This window comes from Urocitellus parryii, chromosome 9, assembly GCF_045843805.1.
Source record: "Urocitellus parryii isolate mUroPar1 chromosome 9, mUroPar1.hap1, whole genome shotgun sequence".
Taxonomy (NCBI): Eukaryota; Metazoa; Chordata; class Mammalia; order Rodentia; family Sciuridae; genus Urocitellus; species Urocitellus parryii.
The window spans coordinates 114,311,918-114,329,686 of NC_135539.1; the positions used below are offsets into that span (position 1 = coordinate 114,311,918).

Consider the following 17,769-nt stretch of genomic DNA (forward strand, 5'->3'; position numbering starts at 1 on the left):
AATGGGGTGGGGGTGGAGAGGTGGGGGGCAATGGTGGCAGTTATAGTTTCCCTAGCTTTTTGAGATGCTTCCTAGGAAGCCCACTCCAGTTTTGCCTCATGGGAAACACTGCAGATAACAGCACAGCTAGACTGACCCAGAAACAAAAAAATGAGACAAAGGTCATAGTGACCGGCAAATGGATCTTGGTGGGGCCTGTGTAACTGATAGCTGTGGTGCCCAATCAGAGATACCAGCCGACTCCATAATCCCACCTGCAAAGCTGAGCTGGTTGCTTTCAGAAACATGGTGGAAAATTCAATTTAGTTGAGTCCCTAGACAGATACTTTCCATGTTTAGTTTCAGAGCTCACACCAGTGGGCCCACTGAGGCAGGCACAACTGTGGAGATAGATCTGCTTGTCACAGTATGCAGCCAGTACCCTGAGAGCAGAGCCCAGCTAGTGGTCATACAGGGCAACTGAAGCTCAGCCAGCAACCCCACTTGATGTCAGTACAAAGATAGCAGTCTAGCCAACTAGAGAACTAACAGCATGTTCTGCCTGTCCAGGATCACCACTAACTGGCTCTTCCAGAATCACAGGCTAAACTAAATAGTAAAGGTCTCTCCCTGCCAAAGAACACCTGTCCAGGCCAGAAGAGGTGGGCTGCCTTCTCAAATACCCAGACAACAGTGCAAGGACACAAGGATTACAAAAGATTCAGAAAATCATGACATCTCCAGAAGAAATTAGTAACTAATGAAGTTCCAATAATGGACCCTAAAGAAATGGAGACCTATGAAATGACTAACAAAGAATTCACAATAATTCCCCTAAATAAGTTCAGTGAATCAGAAGCAAGGTAAGAATGTTCACTCTCACCACTTCTATTCAATATAGCACTGTGTAACTGACGGCTGTGGTTCAAAATGCAAAAAATTCACATTCAAAATTCTAGCCAGAGCAATTAGGCAAGAGAAGGAAATAACAGGGTTACAAATAGGAAAGGAAGAAATATAAAAATATCACCATTTGCAGATATATGATCCTATTCTTAGAAGATGCAAAGAGCTCTAGAGCTAAGAAACACATTCGGCACACTAGCAGGATACAAAATCAATATACAAAAATTAATAGCTTTCCTATATACACCAATAATGAGTTTGCTTAAAAAGAAATCAGGAAAGCAACTGCTTTTACAATAGCCTCAAAAACAAAACATAAAACCTAGGAATATATCTAACCAAGGAAGTGAAAGACCTCTACAATGAAAACTATATGAAACTGAAGATACCAGAAGTTGGTAAGAACTCCCATGTTCATGGATAGGTAGAACTAATATTGTTCAAATGGCATATTGCCAAAAGCAATCAATCTACAGATTCAATGCAATCCCCATCGAAATACCAATGCCATTCTTCACACAATTGGGAAAAAGCCCAAAATTCATTTGGAAGAATAAAAGACCCAGAATAGCCAAAGTTAATTCAAAACAAAACAAAACAAAAAAGCAATATTGGAGGCATCACAATATCCACCTTCAAATTATACTACCAAGCTATATTAACACAAACTGCTTGGTACTATCATAGTTAGGGTCACATAGACCAATGGAACAGTATAGAAGACATAGAAACAAACTCATATACTTATAGTCACCTGATGCTTGGTAAAGGTTCCAGAAACATACATTGGAGAAAAGAGCACATAGTGCTGAAAAACTGGATATCTATATGTAGAAGAATGAAACTAGATCATTCTCTCTCACCAGGTGTGGTGGTGCATTCTTGTAATTCTAGCAATTCTAGAGGCTGAGGCAGGAAGATCCCAAGTTTGGGGCCGGCCTCTAACTATGCAACTTAGCAAGACCCTGTCTTAAAATATAAAATAAAACGTGTTGGGAATGTGGCTCAGTAGTTCAATTCCCACCAAAATATCAAAACAAACAAACAATAAACAAAGTACCAAAAACAAACAAACAAAAACCCCAAAACCAAATTTTAAAAAATGCTGGAGAAAATATGTGGAGGAAAAGGAACATTTTCACACCACTGGTGGAACTTTAAATTAGTACAACCACAATGGAAATCAGTATAGAGATTCTTCAAAAGACTAGAAAAGCCATATAATCCAGCCTTACCACTCCTCAGTATTTAAAGTCAGCATACTGTAATGATACAGGCACATCCATGTTTACAGCAGCACAATTCACAATAGCTAAATTATGGCCAGCCTAGGTGTCCACTGACAGATAAATGAACAAAGAAAATGTGGTATATATACACACAATGAAGTTTTATTCAATCATAAAGAATAATGAAATTATGTCACTTGCAGGAAGATAGATGGAACTTGAGAGCATTATGTTAAGTAGAAAGCATCAACAAGAGATTTGATCAAGCAGAAGAATCAGTGAGCTAGAAGAGAGAAATTTGAAATTATCTAGTCAGAGGAAGAAAAATATAAAAAATAAAAAGCCCAAAGGATTTATAAAACTTTTGGAACACCATCAAGAGGTTAAACTTGAATAATGATGTTTTAGAAAGAAGAAAAACAAAAAAGACTAGAGATCTTATATAAAGGAATAATGGGGCTGCAGTTGTGGCTCAGTGGCAGAGAGCTTGCCTACCATGTGTGAGGCCCTGGGTTTGATCCTCAGCACCACATAAAAATAAACAAACAAACAAACAAACAAATAAATAAAGGTATTGTGTCCATCTACAACTAAAAAAAATATTAAAAAAGAAGAAATAATGGCCGAAAATTTCCCTAATCTGGGGCTAGATACCAACATCCAGATATAGGAGTCCAATTTCAACCCAGTGAGAAACATACCATGACATGTAATAATCAAACTACCAAAAATAAATCACAGGGGCTAGGAGAACAGCTCAGTGGTATAGCATATGTTTGACATGTGCAAAGCCCTAGGTTCAATCTACAGTATGTGTACACACACACACACACACACACAGTCTGAGAGCAGCAAGGGAAAACAAACATTACAAAGGAGTACCAATAAAATCAACAAATTTCTGAACAGAAACTCTGCAAACCAGGCAAAGTATGGGAGGATACATTCAAAGTATTAAACAACAGCCAACTAAGAATACTTTTAGACATGTCTTTAGACATGAGAAGTAAAACATATAAATAAGTTAAAGAAGTCCATCACCACTAGACCTACCTTATAGGAATGGCTAAAGGGAGTGTTTTTGTTATTGTAAAAGTTGAAACAAAAAGTCAGTAACAACATTGTTATATAATGTTTGGACCTGGAATGCTTCCCAAAGGCTCATGTGTTGAGTGCTTGATCCTCAACAGTGTTCATAGGTGGGGTCTCTGTGAGGTGACTGGATCATGAAGGCTCTGACCTCATCAGTGAATTAATCCACTGACAGCTTAACTATTAGGAGGTAACAGAACTACTGGCAGGTAGGAAGAAACAGGACACCAAGGCATACCCTGGAAGGGTATTTCTTTTCCCTGGCTCCTTCCTTTCTCTTTTTTTCTGCTGCCATGAGCTTATAGCAGCTTTCCTCTATGCCATGATGTTCTGCCTCACTTCAGGTCCAAAGCAATAGAGCTAGCCGATCAAGGATTGAAACCTCTAAAATCATGAGCCAAAATAAAACTTTCCTCTTCTGTTTTTCTCAGGCATTTGTCACAGTGACAAAAAGCTGACTAACACAAACATAAAACATGAAAGCACAAAATTCAATGGTGTAAGTAAAACAGAAGCACATTTGGAAAGCTTTAAGACGGATAAAGATAGTTTGTAAGGCAATTTTATTCCTAGTAAAAAGCTTAGAAGACAAAACTATAAAAAACAACTATAGGGCTGGGGATGTGGCTCAAGCGGTAGCGCGCTTGTCTTGCATGCGTGCGGCCCGGGTTCGATCCTCAGCACCACATACAAACAAAGATGTTGTATCCGCCGAAAACTAAAAAATAAATATTAAAATTCTAAAAAAAACAAAAAAACAAAAAACTATAGCCAGGCACATTGGTGCACGCCTATAATCCCAATGGCTTGGGAGGCTGAGGCAGGAGGATTATGAATTTAAAGCCAGCCTCAGCAACTTAGTGAGGCCCTAGGCAACTCAGTGAGTCTCTAATATGGCTCAGTAGTTAAGCACCCCAGGTTCAATCCCTGGTATTAAAAACAAAATAAAAACCTACAGCTAAAATAAATTGTCAAAGGATATGTATTATAAAATGATATAAATTCTAAAATTAAAAAAAATAAAGTGGATGAGATGAAAGTATAGAGTTGTATGCAATCAAAGCATGGGGAAGATGGCAGCATGAGGTGGACATCATTACCCTAGGTACATGTTTGACTGCACATATGGTGCAACGCTGTTTCGTGTACAACCAGAGAAATGAAAAGTTGTGTTGCAATTTGTGTACAATGAATCAAAATGCATTCTGTTGTCATGTATAATTAATTGAAGTAAATTAATTAATTTTAAAAACCAAGTTAAATTGTTAGCCTGAAATAGGTAATTATAAGATCTTCTATATAAGCTAGACAGTAACCACGAAGAAAAAATATTTAGAAGCACAAAACAAAAATGGAAAGGAGGGCTCTGGGTGAAAGTAAAAACTACACAAAACAATCAAAGTACAGAGGAAGACAATGAGAGGAAGAAACAAGTTGACTACAAAACAACCAGACAAGCCAGGCATGGTGGTGCATGCCTGTAATCCCAGCATCACCAGAGGCAGAGTCAGGAGTGACTCTGAGGCCAGTCTAACAATCCCTCTAGACTAAGGCACTTTACTGAGTTACATACCTAATCAGTTCTTTTAATTTTTATTTTGAGACAGGGTCTCACTAGGTTGCTGAGGGTCTAGCTAAATTACTGAAGCTAGTCTCAAACTTACTATCCTCCTGCATCACCCTCCACAGTCATTAAGATTACAAGCATGCAAACACAGCAACTGAACGAAACCCTGTCTCAAATAAAGTCCTAGGTATGTAGTTCAGTGGTAGAGTGCTAAGGAAGAGAGAGGGGGAAGGAAGAAGGAACTGTACAATTTTCAAGAACATGTACAGAACTGAAGAAGAACATTATGCTAAGTCAAATAAACCAGGTACAGAAAGACAAATACTACAAGTATTCCAATTTACATGTTGAAACTAAAACAACTGAACTTACAAGAGCAGAGAGAGCGTGGTTACAAAGGGTAGGGGGGGAAAAGAATGGGAAGATGATGATCAATGGATATATAATCTCAGAAAGAATAAAGTTTGGCATTATGAATGTAGTAAACAAGTCTCTTGTACATTTCAAATTTGCTAACAGCAAATTTTGAATGTTTTCATCATAAAAATAAGTATTTGAAGCCAGGCCTGGTAGCACATGCCTATAATTCCAGCAACTTGGGAGGCAGAGCTAGGAGAATCACAGGTTCAAACAAAGGCCATTCTTGGCAACTAAGTGAGACCCTCAGCAACTTAGCAAGAACCTTTTTCAAAATAAAACACAAAAAGCAGAAAGGACTAGGGATGTAGCTTAGTGGTAAAGCACCCCTGGGTTCAATCCCCAGTACCAAAAGAAAGAAGTATTTGAGATGATAGATTTTAATTGGCTTGATTTAAATTATCCCACATTGTATTTATAAGTGATAACATCACTTTGTACTCCATAAATACATACAATTATAAATAGTCAACATGCAATAAAATAAGCAAACAAAAGGGTAAAGCAACCATGTTACCAAAAGCATAGGCAACAAAAGTAAATAAAAATGAATATCAAAATTTAAAACTGCAAGGTCAGGGGTGGTGGTGCTATTCCTGTAATTCCAGAAGCTTGGGAGACTGAGACACGAGGATTCCAAGTTCAAGCTAGCCTCAGCAAAAGCAAGATGCTAAGCAACTCAGTGAGATCCTGTCTCTAAATAAAATTCAAATAGGGCTGGAGATGTGGCTCAGTGATTGAGTGCCCCTGAGTTCAATTCCTAATACCCCACCCTACATCCCCCTCCCAAATTTAAAACTCTTCAGGTGTTGGCTGTGGGGGGTGGGGTGGGGTGGTTGTAGCTCAGTGACAGAGAGTTTGCCTAGCAAGAGGAAGACCTTGAGTTCAATCCCCAGAACTGCAAAATAAATAAATAAAACTGCATTGCAAGGGATATGGCTCAGTGGTAGTATTTGCCTAGCAGGCATGAGGTCCTGGGTTCAAACCCCAGCACCACAAACAAAACAAAACCTGTGCATCAAAACAATCAAAAGAGTACAAAGGCAACCTATAAGGCTAGAGATATAGCTCAGTACATGCCTAGCACATGCCAAGTCCTAGATTCAATCCCCAGAAACACACATACACACACACACACAAAAAAAAACTTATAAAATGTAAAAAACATTTGCAAATCATCTGATAAAAGGTTAATACCAGAATATATAAAGATCTACAACTCAACAACAAAAATAGCTTGTTTCTCCAAAGATAAAAAAAACCTGGGTGCAGTGGTATATGCTTATAATTCCAGCTACTTGCAAGGCTGAAGCAGGACAAGTGGTGGTTAGAGTCCAGTCTGGGCAATTTGGAGAGTCTGTCTCAAAAAATAAAAAGGCTGGGAATGTAGTTCTGTGATACAGTTCCGCCAGGTTTAATCCCCAGGATTGGAAAGGGGGATCTGAGAAATGTTGGCAAGAACATGGAGAAAGTAGAACCTTTATTCACTGCTGGTAGAAGTAAATGATGTAGCTGCTATAAAAAATTGGTGATTCCACAAAAATTAAAAAATAGATGACCCAGCAATGCCACTTCTCAGCAAACACAAAAGAAGGATCTAGGAGACATTTGCATACTCATGTTGACAGCACTATTCACAACAATCCAAAGTAATCTGTTTACTTTACAATACAAAGTAATCTATTTACAACCCAGAGTAAATAAACAAAATGCAGCATACACATATGATATAGTGCAACCTTCAAATAAGAAAATTAATTCTGTACCATTCTGCAACATGAATGATCTTACAAACACTGCTAAATGAAATAATCCAGTCACCCCAAATACTGTATGAATCCATTCATAAGAGGTACTTAAGAGGCTAGATATGATGGTATAACCCTAAAATCCTAGCAAGTGGGGAGGCTGAGGCAGAATTGGGAATTCAAGACCAACCTGGGCAACTTATTGAGAACCTGTTTCAAAATAATGAAAACGATTGGCAATGAACCTCAGTGGTACAGTTTTCAATCTCCAATACTCGCCCCCACAAAGGTACTTTAAGTAGTTAGAATCATAAAGAAAAAGTAGAATGGTAGTTACCAGAGGCTAGGAGAAAGGTGGATGGAGAGTTGTTGTTTAATAGGTATGCAGTTTAGTCTCTGCAAGATGAAAAAGAACTAACTATGCTTAAAAATTATTAAGATGGTAAATATTATATAATGCATATTTTACAATTAAAACTGTTTTTATGGGCTGGGGCTGTAGCTCAAGGGTAAAGCACTTGCCTTGCATGTGTGAGGTACTGGGTTCGATCCTCAGCATCACATAAAAATAAATAAATAAAGATACTGTACTAACTACAACTAAAAAATATTTTTAAAAAACCAACTAAAAAAAGAGCTAAAATACCAAAATAAAAGATAACAACAACAACAAAAAGCTATATACATATAGAGTGCTTGTCTAGTATGTACAAGGACCTATGTTCAATCCTTAGCAATACATACACAAGGATAAGCATCTATGGGGATACAAGTGGAAAAAGGAGGGACTTTTGTTTTCTACTTTATTTCCTTTTATACTTTTTGCATTTTGATCATAAACATAGTGAATATTATAAATTTTAATTTTAAAAAGTTCCATTGGCTATAGCTTTTCAGTTAAAATTAAACCCTAGATACTAATAGACTTAAAGGTTTTACCAAGCATCTCCTCAAAAAATCCTACAAGTAGGTGGTTATGGTTTTAGAAGGAATAATTAGTAAAGGAAAAACTCCTGTGTCTTCAAGGTAATGTGAGACAATTCATGGCCCATAATACCTTCATCTAAATCAGATAATTCCTCTTCCTAATCCTGAAACTGCTGACAAGTGTGCCATGGCAAGAGCTGACATCCATACAAAGTCCTAGGATTTTCAAGCTTTTCCTTTTCTCTACCTGCTAACAAAACATCAGGCCCACATCAGCACTTACTTTTCTTTTACAGCCAGATTCTCACTCCTCCCACTCCCTTTTCAAGAACATTACAAGAGAGTTAGTGGGTGGTTAGAGACCCCCTCAGAAACCTACAGCCATTCCAGAAAAATAATTGCTCACATACTAAGGGCTGCCGACAAGAACAGTTTCCCAGTAGCATATTTTAGTAACCTTAATGAAGCAGAGAAAACGCCCCCTGCAATACAAATTCTGGTTGGAAGAAAGAATCTACAGATTATGGAAAAGTACAACTTAAAAAGCAAACACCACAGGCTCCAGTAGAGCAGGAAAGCAAGCAGAGATTTCTAAATACAGAGCTCAATTGTAAGAGTTCCCTGTACCTTATTTCTCACTATCATCATTTTTGCTGTCAAAAATAGAAGCTTCCATGTCTTGATCCATTCAGACTAAGGCACAGCAGGCACAGCTCTGCTTACACAGGGCAGCCAGGTCAGAAAGGCCGCCCAGGGAAATGGAAAAGGCAGCCAGCAGGTTTTCTTAGGGATTATACTGTTCCAGCTTTCATCCTCCTTCCCAGCTATTCTGGTGCCAAGAAAGCTACAGGGAGGTCTTACTCTTGAAAAAGCTTCCATCTTTTAACCAGCAGGGCTGAAGCAGTTTTAGGACTACAACTCCCTCTACTGCCCAATAGTTTCTTTGCATGCTTAAAATTAAACCCTAGATACTAATAGACTTAAAATTCAAAATGTTAAGAGCTAAAGCAGCCCTTTCCTCAAAATATAACCAAAAAGTATGGTCAGAGAGAACTGCATCTAGAATGACTTCTATATTCATCTGCAAATCTCTACCTCAAAAGATTTTTATTCAGTTTAATGAGAAGTCTCTATCTCAGTGATAGAGTGCTTGCCTGCCATGTGTGAAACCCTGGGTTCCATATCCAGCACTGGAAAATAATATAGGCCTTTTTCAAATAAGATCCAATTTAAAAGTTGAGGATGGTAGAATATACCTGTAATCCCAGACGTGTGAAGCAGGCAGATCTTGCTTTTAAAGTCAACCCCATCTCAAAAACAAAACAAAAACCCGAAAAGATCCTATTTAAATAGTGCTTAGGACATGGTATTAAACTACCTGTTTGTCTGTTTCACTGTATTCACTCAAGTTTTGCCTAGATAATAGCAGATGTTCAGCAACCATTTAACAGAATTGTATAACCCTTAGCTACAGAGAGAATCTGTCCACATAAGAATTAGATAATACATAACCCTGGGAGAGAAATCAATACCCTTAGTGATACTAGAAAGGTGTTTCTTCAATATACTATTTAATTTTTGAGTCAGGGTCTCACCAAGTTGTCATGCATCAAACTTGCAACCCACTTGCATCAGCCTCTGGGACTGCTGGGGTTACAGGTATGCACCACCAACCTCAGCTTAACATGGTTTATTTTTATTTTTTAAAAATACCCCCCCAGTTTTTTTCATTTAGTTTTTTTTAAAATTTATTTAGTTTTCTATTTTTTTTATATGGTGCTGGGGATCGAACTCAGTGCCTCATGCATACTAGTAACTGCTCTACCACTGAGCCACAACTGCAGCCCACAGGGTTTATTTTAAATGTACTTTAAGGACATTTTATTATTAGGTGGGCATGGTGGCAAACACCTGTAATCCTGGTGACTTGGGAAGCTAAGGTAGGAAGATCACAAGTTGGAGGCCAGCCTCAGCAATTTAGTGAGGCCCTAAATCTTGCAAGTTAGGCAAACACTCTACTATTGAAGTATACTATCAGTTCTAAAAATCAGAATTGATTTAGACATAGGTTAGTGCAATACCGGTTTATTTTTGTAAACCTTCACTTTCTCTGCCACCCAATATTGGAACACTGCCTGTCAGAATACTAAGAATAAATAAGTTCATGCTCTGAAAAAAGCAAATGCCCAGAGCAACTCCTAACCATTTAGAAACTTTAAAATAAATACCAACAGCTAATAATGGCACTGTGTAAAAGGTCTTTACCACTGAATTAAGAAGAAACAATGTAAATTTTTTTAATAAAAAGAGTCCCACAGCATTTATTTTCATCTGGTAATAACATAGGTCATCAAAACAATGTGAACTAATGCTTTAGAACTATATTCCAGGCAAAGGGCAGCTAAATTAAAAAAAAAAAAAAATTGCAGCTTTCTCTGTGACCCACTTCATTGATCATTTCTAGTTGGAGACACTTTGTAGCAGAGTGATATTATCTCCTTTCAGCATGATCCGACCTGCAATGACAGAAAGAGTTATTAATAGTTATACTAAGACATAAGTAATTATCTTTAGCCTCAGAATTTTGTATCTAGTTTTTAAATAATATTTTGAAAATACTCTCTCTTATAAAGATATGTGAACATTTTCAAGTATTCACATATTGAAAGGCTTTCCAGCTCCATTAGGGCATATATACCTTTTCAACAATTATCTAATGAAGGTTGGTGTTTGTTTTCAAAAAGTACTGTTTCTATAAACTAAGTCAATTGAACATGCCTAAGCAAACATTTCCCAGTACTGAGTTTGTGTAAGTTTGGAAATGAATTATAAGCTAAGTTTGAAAAATGCAGCATATTATAATCTCATTCTTAGAACTGGGGATGTAGTACAGCAGAACACTTGCCTGGGTGCACACCCCCACCTACAAAAGCAGCTTTTAAAAAGAACTTAGTATACTAATGACTTCATCTTGCAATAAACAAACTTATTTAGGTTTTACCCACATTTCTTAAATATATTTGAGATGAGAGCATTTTTTTTTTCCCCTGAGAAATATCTACTAGCATCTTTAAGAGCACTGGTATTCACTGGTAAAACAGTCTGAGAAAAGCTAATCAACTCCAATAGTGACTATTATTTTCATTATTATTATTTATTTATTTATTTATTTATTTTTTTTTTTAGTTATTGGCAGACACAACATCTTTGTTGGTATGTGGTGCTGAGGATCGAACCCGGGCCGCACGCATGCCAGATGAACGTGCTACCCTTGAGCCACATCCCCAGCCCCTTCATTATTATTATTATTTTCATTTCCCAGGATTCTACAGGTGATTAATCTATTATGTAGAGTGGATACTATCATGGGAATTCAACAGTTGGCAAATAACTTATAAGTAATTTGACCCAAATAACACTGGTTTGCTTTCTGGCAAGACAATTTTATTTTGTTTTATAAAAATAGCTTAAGCAGAAAGAAGCACAGCAAAATATCCTATTACTTCTAAGATTCGACTTTCCACATACCTACTATGGTTTCAAGAGAATTCTCCAGGTCTGGGAAAAACAGAAATCATCATTTTTATACTAGTGAGTTGCACAATGAGCACTGAACAAATAAAATATCTCAATAAAGATCAAGTTAACAGGAGGTTAACAGAAATGATTCAGTGTATGGGTTGGGATTGTGGCTCAGAGGTAGAGCTCTCGCCTAGCATGCTTGAGGCACTGGGTTTGATACTCAGCACCATATAAAAATAAAGGTAAAAAAAAATGATTAGGTGTCTCTTGATGAAACCATGAATCCTAAGACCTCCTGAGTAAGAAATTGTTCAAATATTTTTGCATTGCTATGTGTCACTCATTGTGTTACTTACTGGGGCTTATTAGGGAACAAACAGACAAGACATATGCACTTATGGAGTACATGGTCTAATGGCAAAGGCAATAGTAAAACAATCCCACTAATGTTTTACAACAAACTCAGAAGGCACATCATACCCCATCTTCCCCATCCCAAGGCAAAACACAATCAAACCCTAGGCTTCTTAGAGAAAGCACTATTTGATTTAAGTTCTAGAGTCACAGGAAGCTGGGTGTGGTAGTGCTCTCCTATAATATCAGTGACTCTGGAGGAAAAATGATTACTATTCAAAGTCAGCCTTGACAACTTAGTGAGACCATGAGACCCTATCTCAAAATAAAAAACGAAAAGGGTTAGAGCTGTAGTTCAGTGGTAGAACATCTTTGAGTTTCATCCCCAGTATTTGGCGAAAGGAACACATACAATTGTTTGTGGAGGGGATAGGGGTTGGGATGTAGTTTAGTGGTAGAGCACTTGCATAGCAGGTGTGAAGCCAGGGAGAAAATTTTTAACAGTGGGACAAAAGGGGGAAAAAACAAACAAAGAAACAGCAGAGTGTATAATAAGTAGGAGGAGATAAAGCCAAATCACAAAGGACCACGCAGAATCTGTGAAAAATATTTGTTTTATCCTAACAGCCACAAAAAGTCAAAGAAGAAGGGCTGGGGATATAGCTCAGTTGGTAGTGCTTGCCTCACATGCACAAGGCCCTGGGTTGGATCCCCAGCACCACACACCTACACACACAAAAGAGTCAATGAAGAAATGTTGGCAGGCTTTTGTTTTTGTTACTAGGGATTGAGCCCAGGGGCACTTAATCACAGAGCCACATTCCTAGTCCTTTTTATTTTGTGATACAGAGCCTTGCTAAGTTGCTGAGGCTAGCCTTGAACTTGTGATCCTGCTGCCTCAAGCCTCTGAGTCACTGAGACTACAGGAATGCATGACCATGTCTGGCTCAGACAAATATTTTTAAAAGAGGACTGAAAACTGGAGAACAACCTGGAGGTGAAGAAGATAGTTGCAGAGTGATATACAAAAGTCTGAAAAGGAATAACAGAGATGAAAAATTATCCCAGAGCCAAGGGAACAAAGTGTGTTAGGGAGGAAATGGCCAATAGTGCCAAGTTTTGTACAGAGTTAAATAACATGAACACTAACAATATTCATTAGACTTAATAACATTTGTTTTTGGTGACCTCTGCCAAAGCTGTGTGGGTGGAGAAAGAGAAGCAGAAATAAAACAGGATAAGAAGCAATTGGAAAATGATTCCAAAAGCATGCTTCTTTCCAAAGATAACTTCTCAAATGCAAACCAAATTTAAAAATAAATTGAGCTGCAGGTCACTCAATTTTGTGAGTGAAGTAAACATTTCTAGAATTCTGTATGAACTATATTCTTACCCAGCTGTTTTCTTGACTTTGTTTTAGAATGAATCTCTTCTGCATCATCTAATACAAGGTTCATGTATTCATCAAAACCCTGGGAAAATAAGTCAACTGACAGTCATTTTTAAGTAAATTATTCAAACCATTCAAAAACAACATTATCTACCCAGAAACAAAAATGACAATTAACTCCCTCCACCGATCTTTTAGCTCAAACATCTGAAGCCTCTTATTAAATAACAAAGTCTGACTGTGGCCCAAATTGCTCCTTCAATCTTTTGGATTAAGAATCTCACTAGATATGTCAGAAAGTCATTATCCTTATCTTTTATGACATGCCAGCATAGAGTATGTTAGTTATGTATATGAATTACCTTTTATTTTCATTACTTTCTCAATCAGAAACTATTACTGCAAACTAGCATGCTTGTTTTTCAAATAGTAAAGGAAGGGGAAATTACTGATTGAATCTCTGACAGTGAAACACAGTATTTCCAGCCAATTTTATTTTTCTTTAAAACATTACTGGGACTGGGGATGTAGCTCAGTGGTAGAGCAAGTGCTGAGCATACACAAGGTCCTGGGTTTGACCCCCAGCACCACCAGAAAAACAAAACAAAAACATTGCTAACCTGAAGTCTTACTTAACACCATCATTTCTATTCATATATTGCCTAACCTGAAATCAAAGTATCCCATTAACTACATCCCCAAATCGTTTGTCTCTTCCTTTAATACTAATATTGTTGTTTAAATTATTTTTTAATGTTAAAATTTCTTTCTCTTTAACTATCCAACTCTTATAAACGAGAACAAGGAGAAAAATATAAATAATGTCCCTTGAAAAACTTTCCTTGGTTTGGGTCTTTGACTTTTTGTATACTGCTCTGGTGGTCATTTTCTATAAATCTTTTTCTATCAATAAACTGCTCTGAGAACACCACCCTGGGTACTTACAATAATACAGCCCTCTATCCGCATATTCACTTGCTCATAGAGCCACACCTGAATCCGGGATCTCTGAAATAATCATAAACACCAGAATGTTTTTAAACAGTAAACAAACTAAATACTTTGATCAAACAATAAAGAAATGATTCCTAAACATTTTTTAATAAATGCAAGCCAAGAATTTTAATTAGTCCATACCTAGTATTTGGTAACCAAGACTGGTTTACTTGCTAAAAAACACTTTTATTTAATAATTGCTACATGGGGACTGTTCAAGCTAGTAATTTCCTTTATCCTGGGGCTTAGTAATATTTCTAACTGCATTGTCTCAAAAGAGTGAAATTTGGAGACAGTATAGCACAAAGCAGTAATTTTTATTGATCAAGGTTTCTTTTCTTATCTGCTTTAGCAAAACCCAGATAAAAAATAGAGGAGTTTTTCTAGTTTCTCAGTTTTCCATAGTACACACACATAACAACCAGGGGAGGAACTCTCATTTCTGGAGATTAAAAATTGTAATGGCTTAATCTGTTCTTCAATTGTGTTGTCTCATTCTAAGTCTTTAGGTTGCTTAAAATTCCTCCCCCCAAAAGCAGCTGCCATTAACTGCTCTGCATCCGCTCCATTCCCTTTCCTTTTTTTAAAAAAAAAAGTATCTTAAGTTTTTTCATATATACTAAACATAGCACCTTATGACCTGGTTAAAGGTGAGCCAGTGTGGCTTTCACTGTTTCACCCTGAAGAAGGAAGTGAGAAAGTTTCCAACGTTTTAGCCTATAATCACTACCAACAAAAGTACCAATGTCCGACTACTAAGGTCACGTCTGCAAATAAATAAAGTTTAGTAATTTTGATCCTGCAAAGTAATGACACCATTCTTTGCACGCTAGGTGCTGGAACACATACCCACCACCTTATTACATTAGCGCTTTTTCTCTAAACTTTCCCCTCAATGAGTTTTACATCTCATGTGTTTTTTAAACTCCAGAACCCAACGATCAGGAAAGTTGACGCAAATAGCCAAATGAAATCAACTTTTATTAAAACAGTAGCTACAAGACAATTAACGACTTACGTTTTGCAAGTATCTGAAGATGAGGTTCTGCACCACAGCAGTTAAGGACGAAATCCATCACAGCACAGGCTCTGCTCCCTGAAACTGAGGATCGACCCAACCCTCATCCCAACTTTGGTTTCTGAAGGCGAGCTCTGGTGCCTACTGCAAGAAGGGCCAAACCGGGCCTTCGCTCGGGGGTGGGGGTGGGCGGAATCATCCTCCCAGAACCTCTCTTCCTCCTTCCCTAGACCGTGAACTCCCGCTTTCACTCCGTATCCACCTAACGTTGTCTCCCCTCCTCTCTCCCCGCCATTCCTGCACTTCTGCCGCAGGGGCGGCCCGAGCCCACCCCCCACCGGTTCTTCGACTACCCGCGCTTTCTCCCGGCTCCGTCGCCCCGAGGGCTCATGGGATGTGCGCCCGCACTCCGCTCCCTTAGGCCTGCTTCCCGCCTGCGCCTTCGAGCCCGTTTTCCGGCCCTAAACTCCTAATCCTGACCTACTGCATAGGATACGATGGGCTGCACCATCACCTTCTGGACCTTCTGGCCCTGGCCACGGTACGCCATGGTGGAATCTCACAAAGACCACACGAACCAGCACGTTACCTCAGAGAGCAACTTCCGGAATTGAGAACCGGAAGTGGAAGTGTACGAGGATCTTCTGGTGACGTACCTGGGCGGCTCCTGGAAAATGTCTCTCTAGCTCTGAAGTCGCTTTTCTCTGTGCTTCGTAGCATCCGGAGGAGGCCAAACCTAGGCGAGTTGCCTTGGAACCTGGGTCGATCCTACAGCGCCACCTGGAGGGAAGCGGGAGGAGGCACCGACCGGGCTTCGGTGGTTTGGCGGCCGCAGGGAGGGGGAAAAGCCCAGCCCGGCGCCTGCGCCTTCGGTTCTCTCTGTTCTGAATGTGCATTAAGAGGCGAAATCGTGCAATTTACCGCTATTTCTGAGCCTGTTTCAATAGAATGCAGGCTTGACGGCACTATTGTTGGAGAAACGGCAGGGCGGCCAGAAGCCAAAACAAACCCCAGGGGCTAGGCCACCAGCGGTCTGGGCGGTTTGCTTCGGATAACCGATGGGTCTCATCGCGTCTGGGAGGAGTTGTTGTTAGGGTCGCGACCAAGGGTGGCGATGGAGCGTAAAGGCGCTGAAATCCGCTTGCTGGGCTCAATTCCAACTCAAAGAGTTTGTGTGTCCAAGCTAGGGATGTGGCTCCGTGGTTAAGCGCCTCGGGTTCAATTCCCAGTACCCAAGGCGGGTGGGGGGAAGCTGCGTGACCATGGATAAGTTTCCGAGCCTCACCACCTTTCGGCTTGGTAGTTTCTGAAATGGAGATTAAATGTGCCTTCCTTTGGGGTTACACGGTGCACAGATGCTCCTCATCTGTGTGAGGTCATGAACGATCGCGTGGTTGACCCCCCGCTCTGCCCGTCTGGCCAGCGAGTGTCTCTAGCTATGGCTAACCTGGAGAAAGATCAAAATTCAAAAAGCCAAGTTTGGTTTCTATTGAATGAATATTGCTTTCACATGATATTTAAGTCCAACTTGTAAGATGGGAGCCATCTGTGTGTGTGTGTGTGTGTGTGTGTGTGTGTGTGTGTGTGTGTATACTCACCGTTCCAACATACCCTTCCCTGGGTGACACAGCTAGTAAGTAGAGGAGCTGGGGTTAGTAGGGGAGCCCCAGGCTTGTGGCCTGCCTGAAATTTCATTTAATGGAATACTGATTTTATAGATCAGGTAACAAAGCCCAGAATTGAAGGGATTTACCTCTGGAGAAACGACTTAGGTCAAATAGCAGAATCAAAATTTGCTTAACTGAGGCCTTTTTTTTAATGAGAATTTCATTAATGCTGACCCTCCCTATCAAGAAGTTGAGAGCAATTTTTTAAAATACAAAGAGCTTTTTAAAAAAATATGCATGGGATAACCATTTCTTTAGATTTTCTCATTTGCAAACACAATAGAGTCCTCCTGTACACAGATGGATTTGCTGACTTCAGAGATAGCATGCTGCAGAACACTCATGCTATCCATCCCATCTCAGAGATGCTTAGCTACTTGTCTGGCATTTTCCTGTTTGCATGGTTATGATTTCTAAACTTTTGTACATTGAATTTCTCTCCTCCTCCTCCTTCTCTTCCTCCTCCTCCTCCTTCTTCTAATTGAACCCAGGGGTGCTCAACCACTGAGCCACATCCCCAGCCCTTTTAAAATATATATGTACGGGGCTGGAGATGTGGCTCAGCGGTAGCGCGCTCGCCTGGCATGCGTGCGGCCCGGGTTCGATCCTCAGCACCACATACCAACAAAGATGTTGAGATGTTGTGTCCGCTGAGAACTAAAAAATAAATATTAAAAATTCTCTCTCTCTCTCTCTCTCCTCTCTCACTCTCTCTTTAAAAAAAAAAGAATTAAAAAAATAAAATATATATGTACATGTTTATATATACATACACACACACACACACACACACATTATTTAGAGACAAGGTCTCGTCAAGTTGCTTAGGGCCTCTTTAAATTGCTGAGGCTGGCTTTGAACTTGCAATCCTCCTGCTCAACCTCCCAAGTCGCTGGGATTACAGGAGTGCAATTTGTGCACCTCTGTGCATTGAATTTTAGTACTCAAACCTTCAAC

At 39.2% G+C, this 17,769-nt stretch overlaps 1 protein-coding gene across 1 annotated transcript; it reads right to left on the bottom strand.

Annotated features, from left to right (window-relative positions):
- Positions 1–9,949: 9,949 nt before the first annotated feature.
- Positions 9,950–15,781, bottom strand: Snrpe (small nuclear ribonucleoprotein polypeptide E). The gene is made up of 5 exons (XM_026397165.1): positions 15,642–15,781; positions 15,146–15,172; positions 14,077–14,139; positions 13,135–13,213; positions 9,950–10,381 (listed from the first exon to the last, which is right to left on the bottom strand). The coding sequence occupies exons 1-5, from the start codon at positions 15,693–15,695 to the stop codon at positions 10,326–10,328; spliced, it is 279 nt and encodes a 92-aa protein (XP_026252950.1). The 5' UTR covers positions 15,696–15,781; the 3' UTR covers positions 9,950–10,325.
- Positions 15,782–17,769: the final 1,988 nt, after the last annotated feature.

What these genes read in the sequence shown, in the direction of transcription:
- Snrpe (XM_026397165.1), bottom strand. Translation starts at nt 15,695, where the DNA reads ATGGCGTACCGTGGCCAGGGCCAGAAGGTCCAGAAGGTGATGGTGCAG. An exon ending in GGATAGAGGGCTGTATTATT is followed by an intron (nt 13,214 to 14,076) that starts GTAAGTACCCAG and finishes TTATTTTCCCAG; the next exon opens with GGTTTTGATGAATACATGAA. An exon ending in AAAGTCAAGAAAACAGCTGG is followed by an intron (nt 10,382 to 13,134) that starts GTAAGAATATAG and finishes CTGTCATTGCAG; the next exon opens with GTCGGATCATGCTGAAAGGA.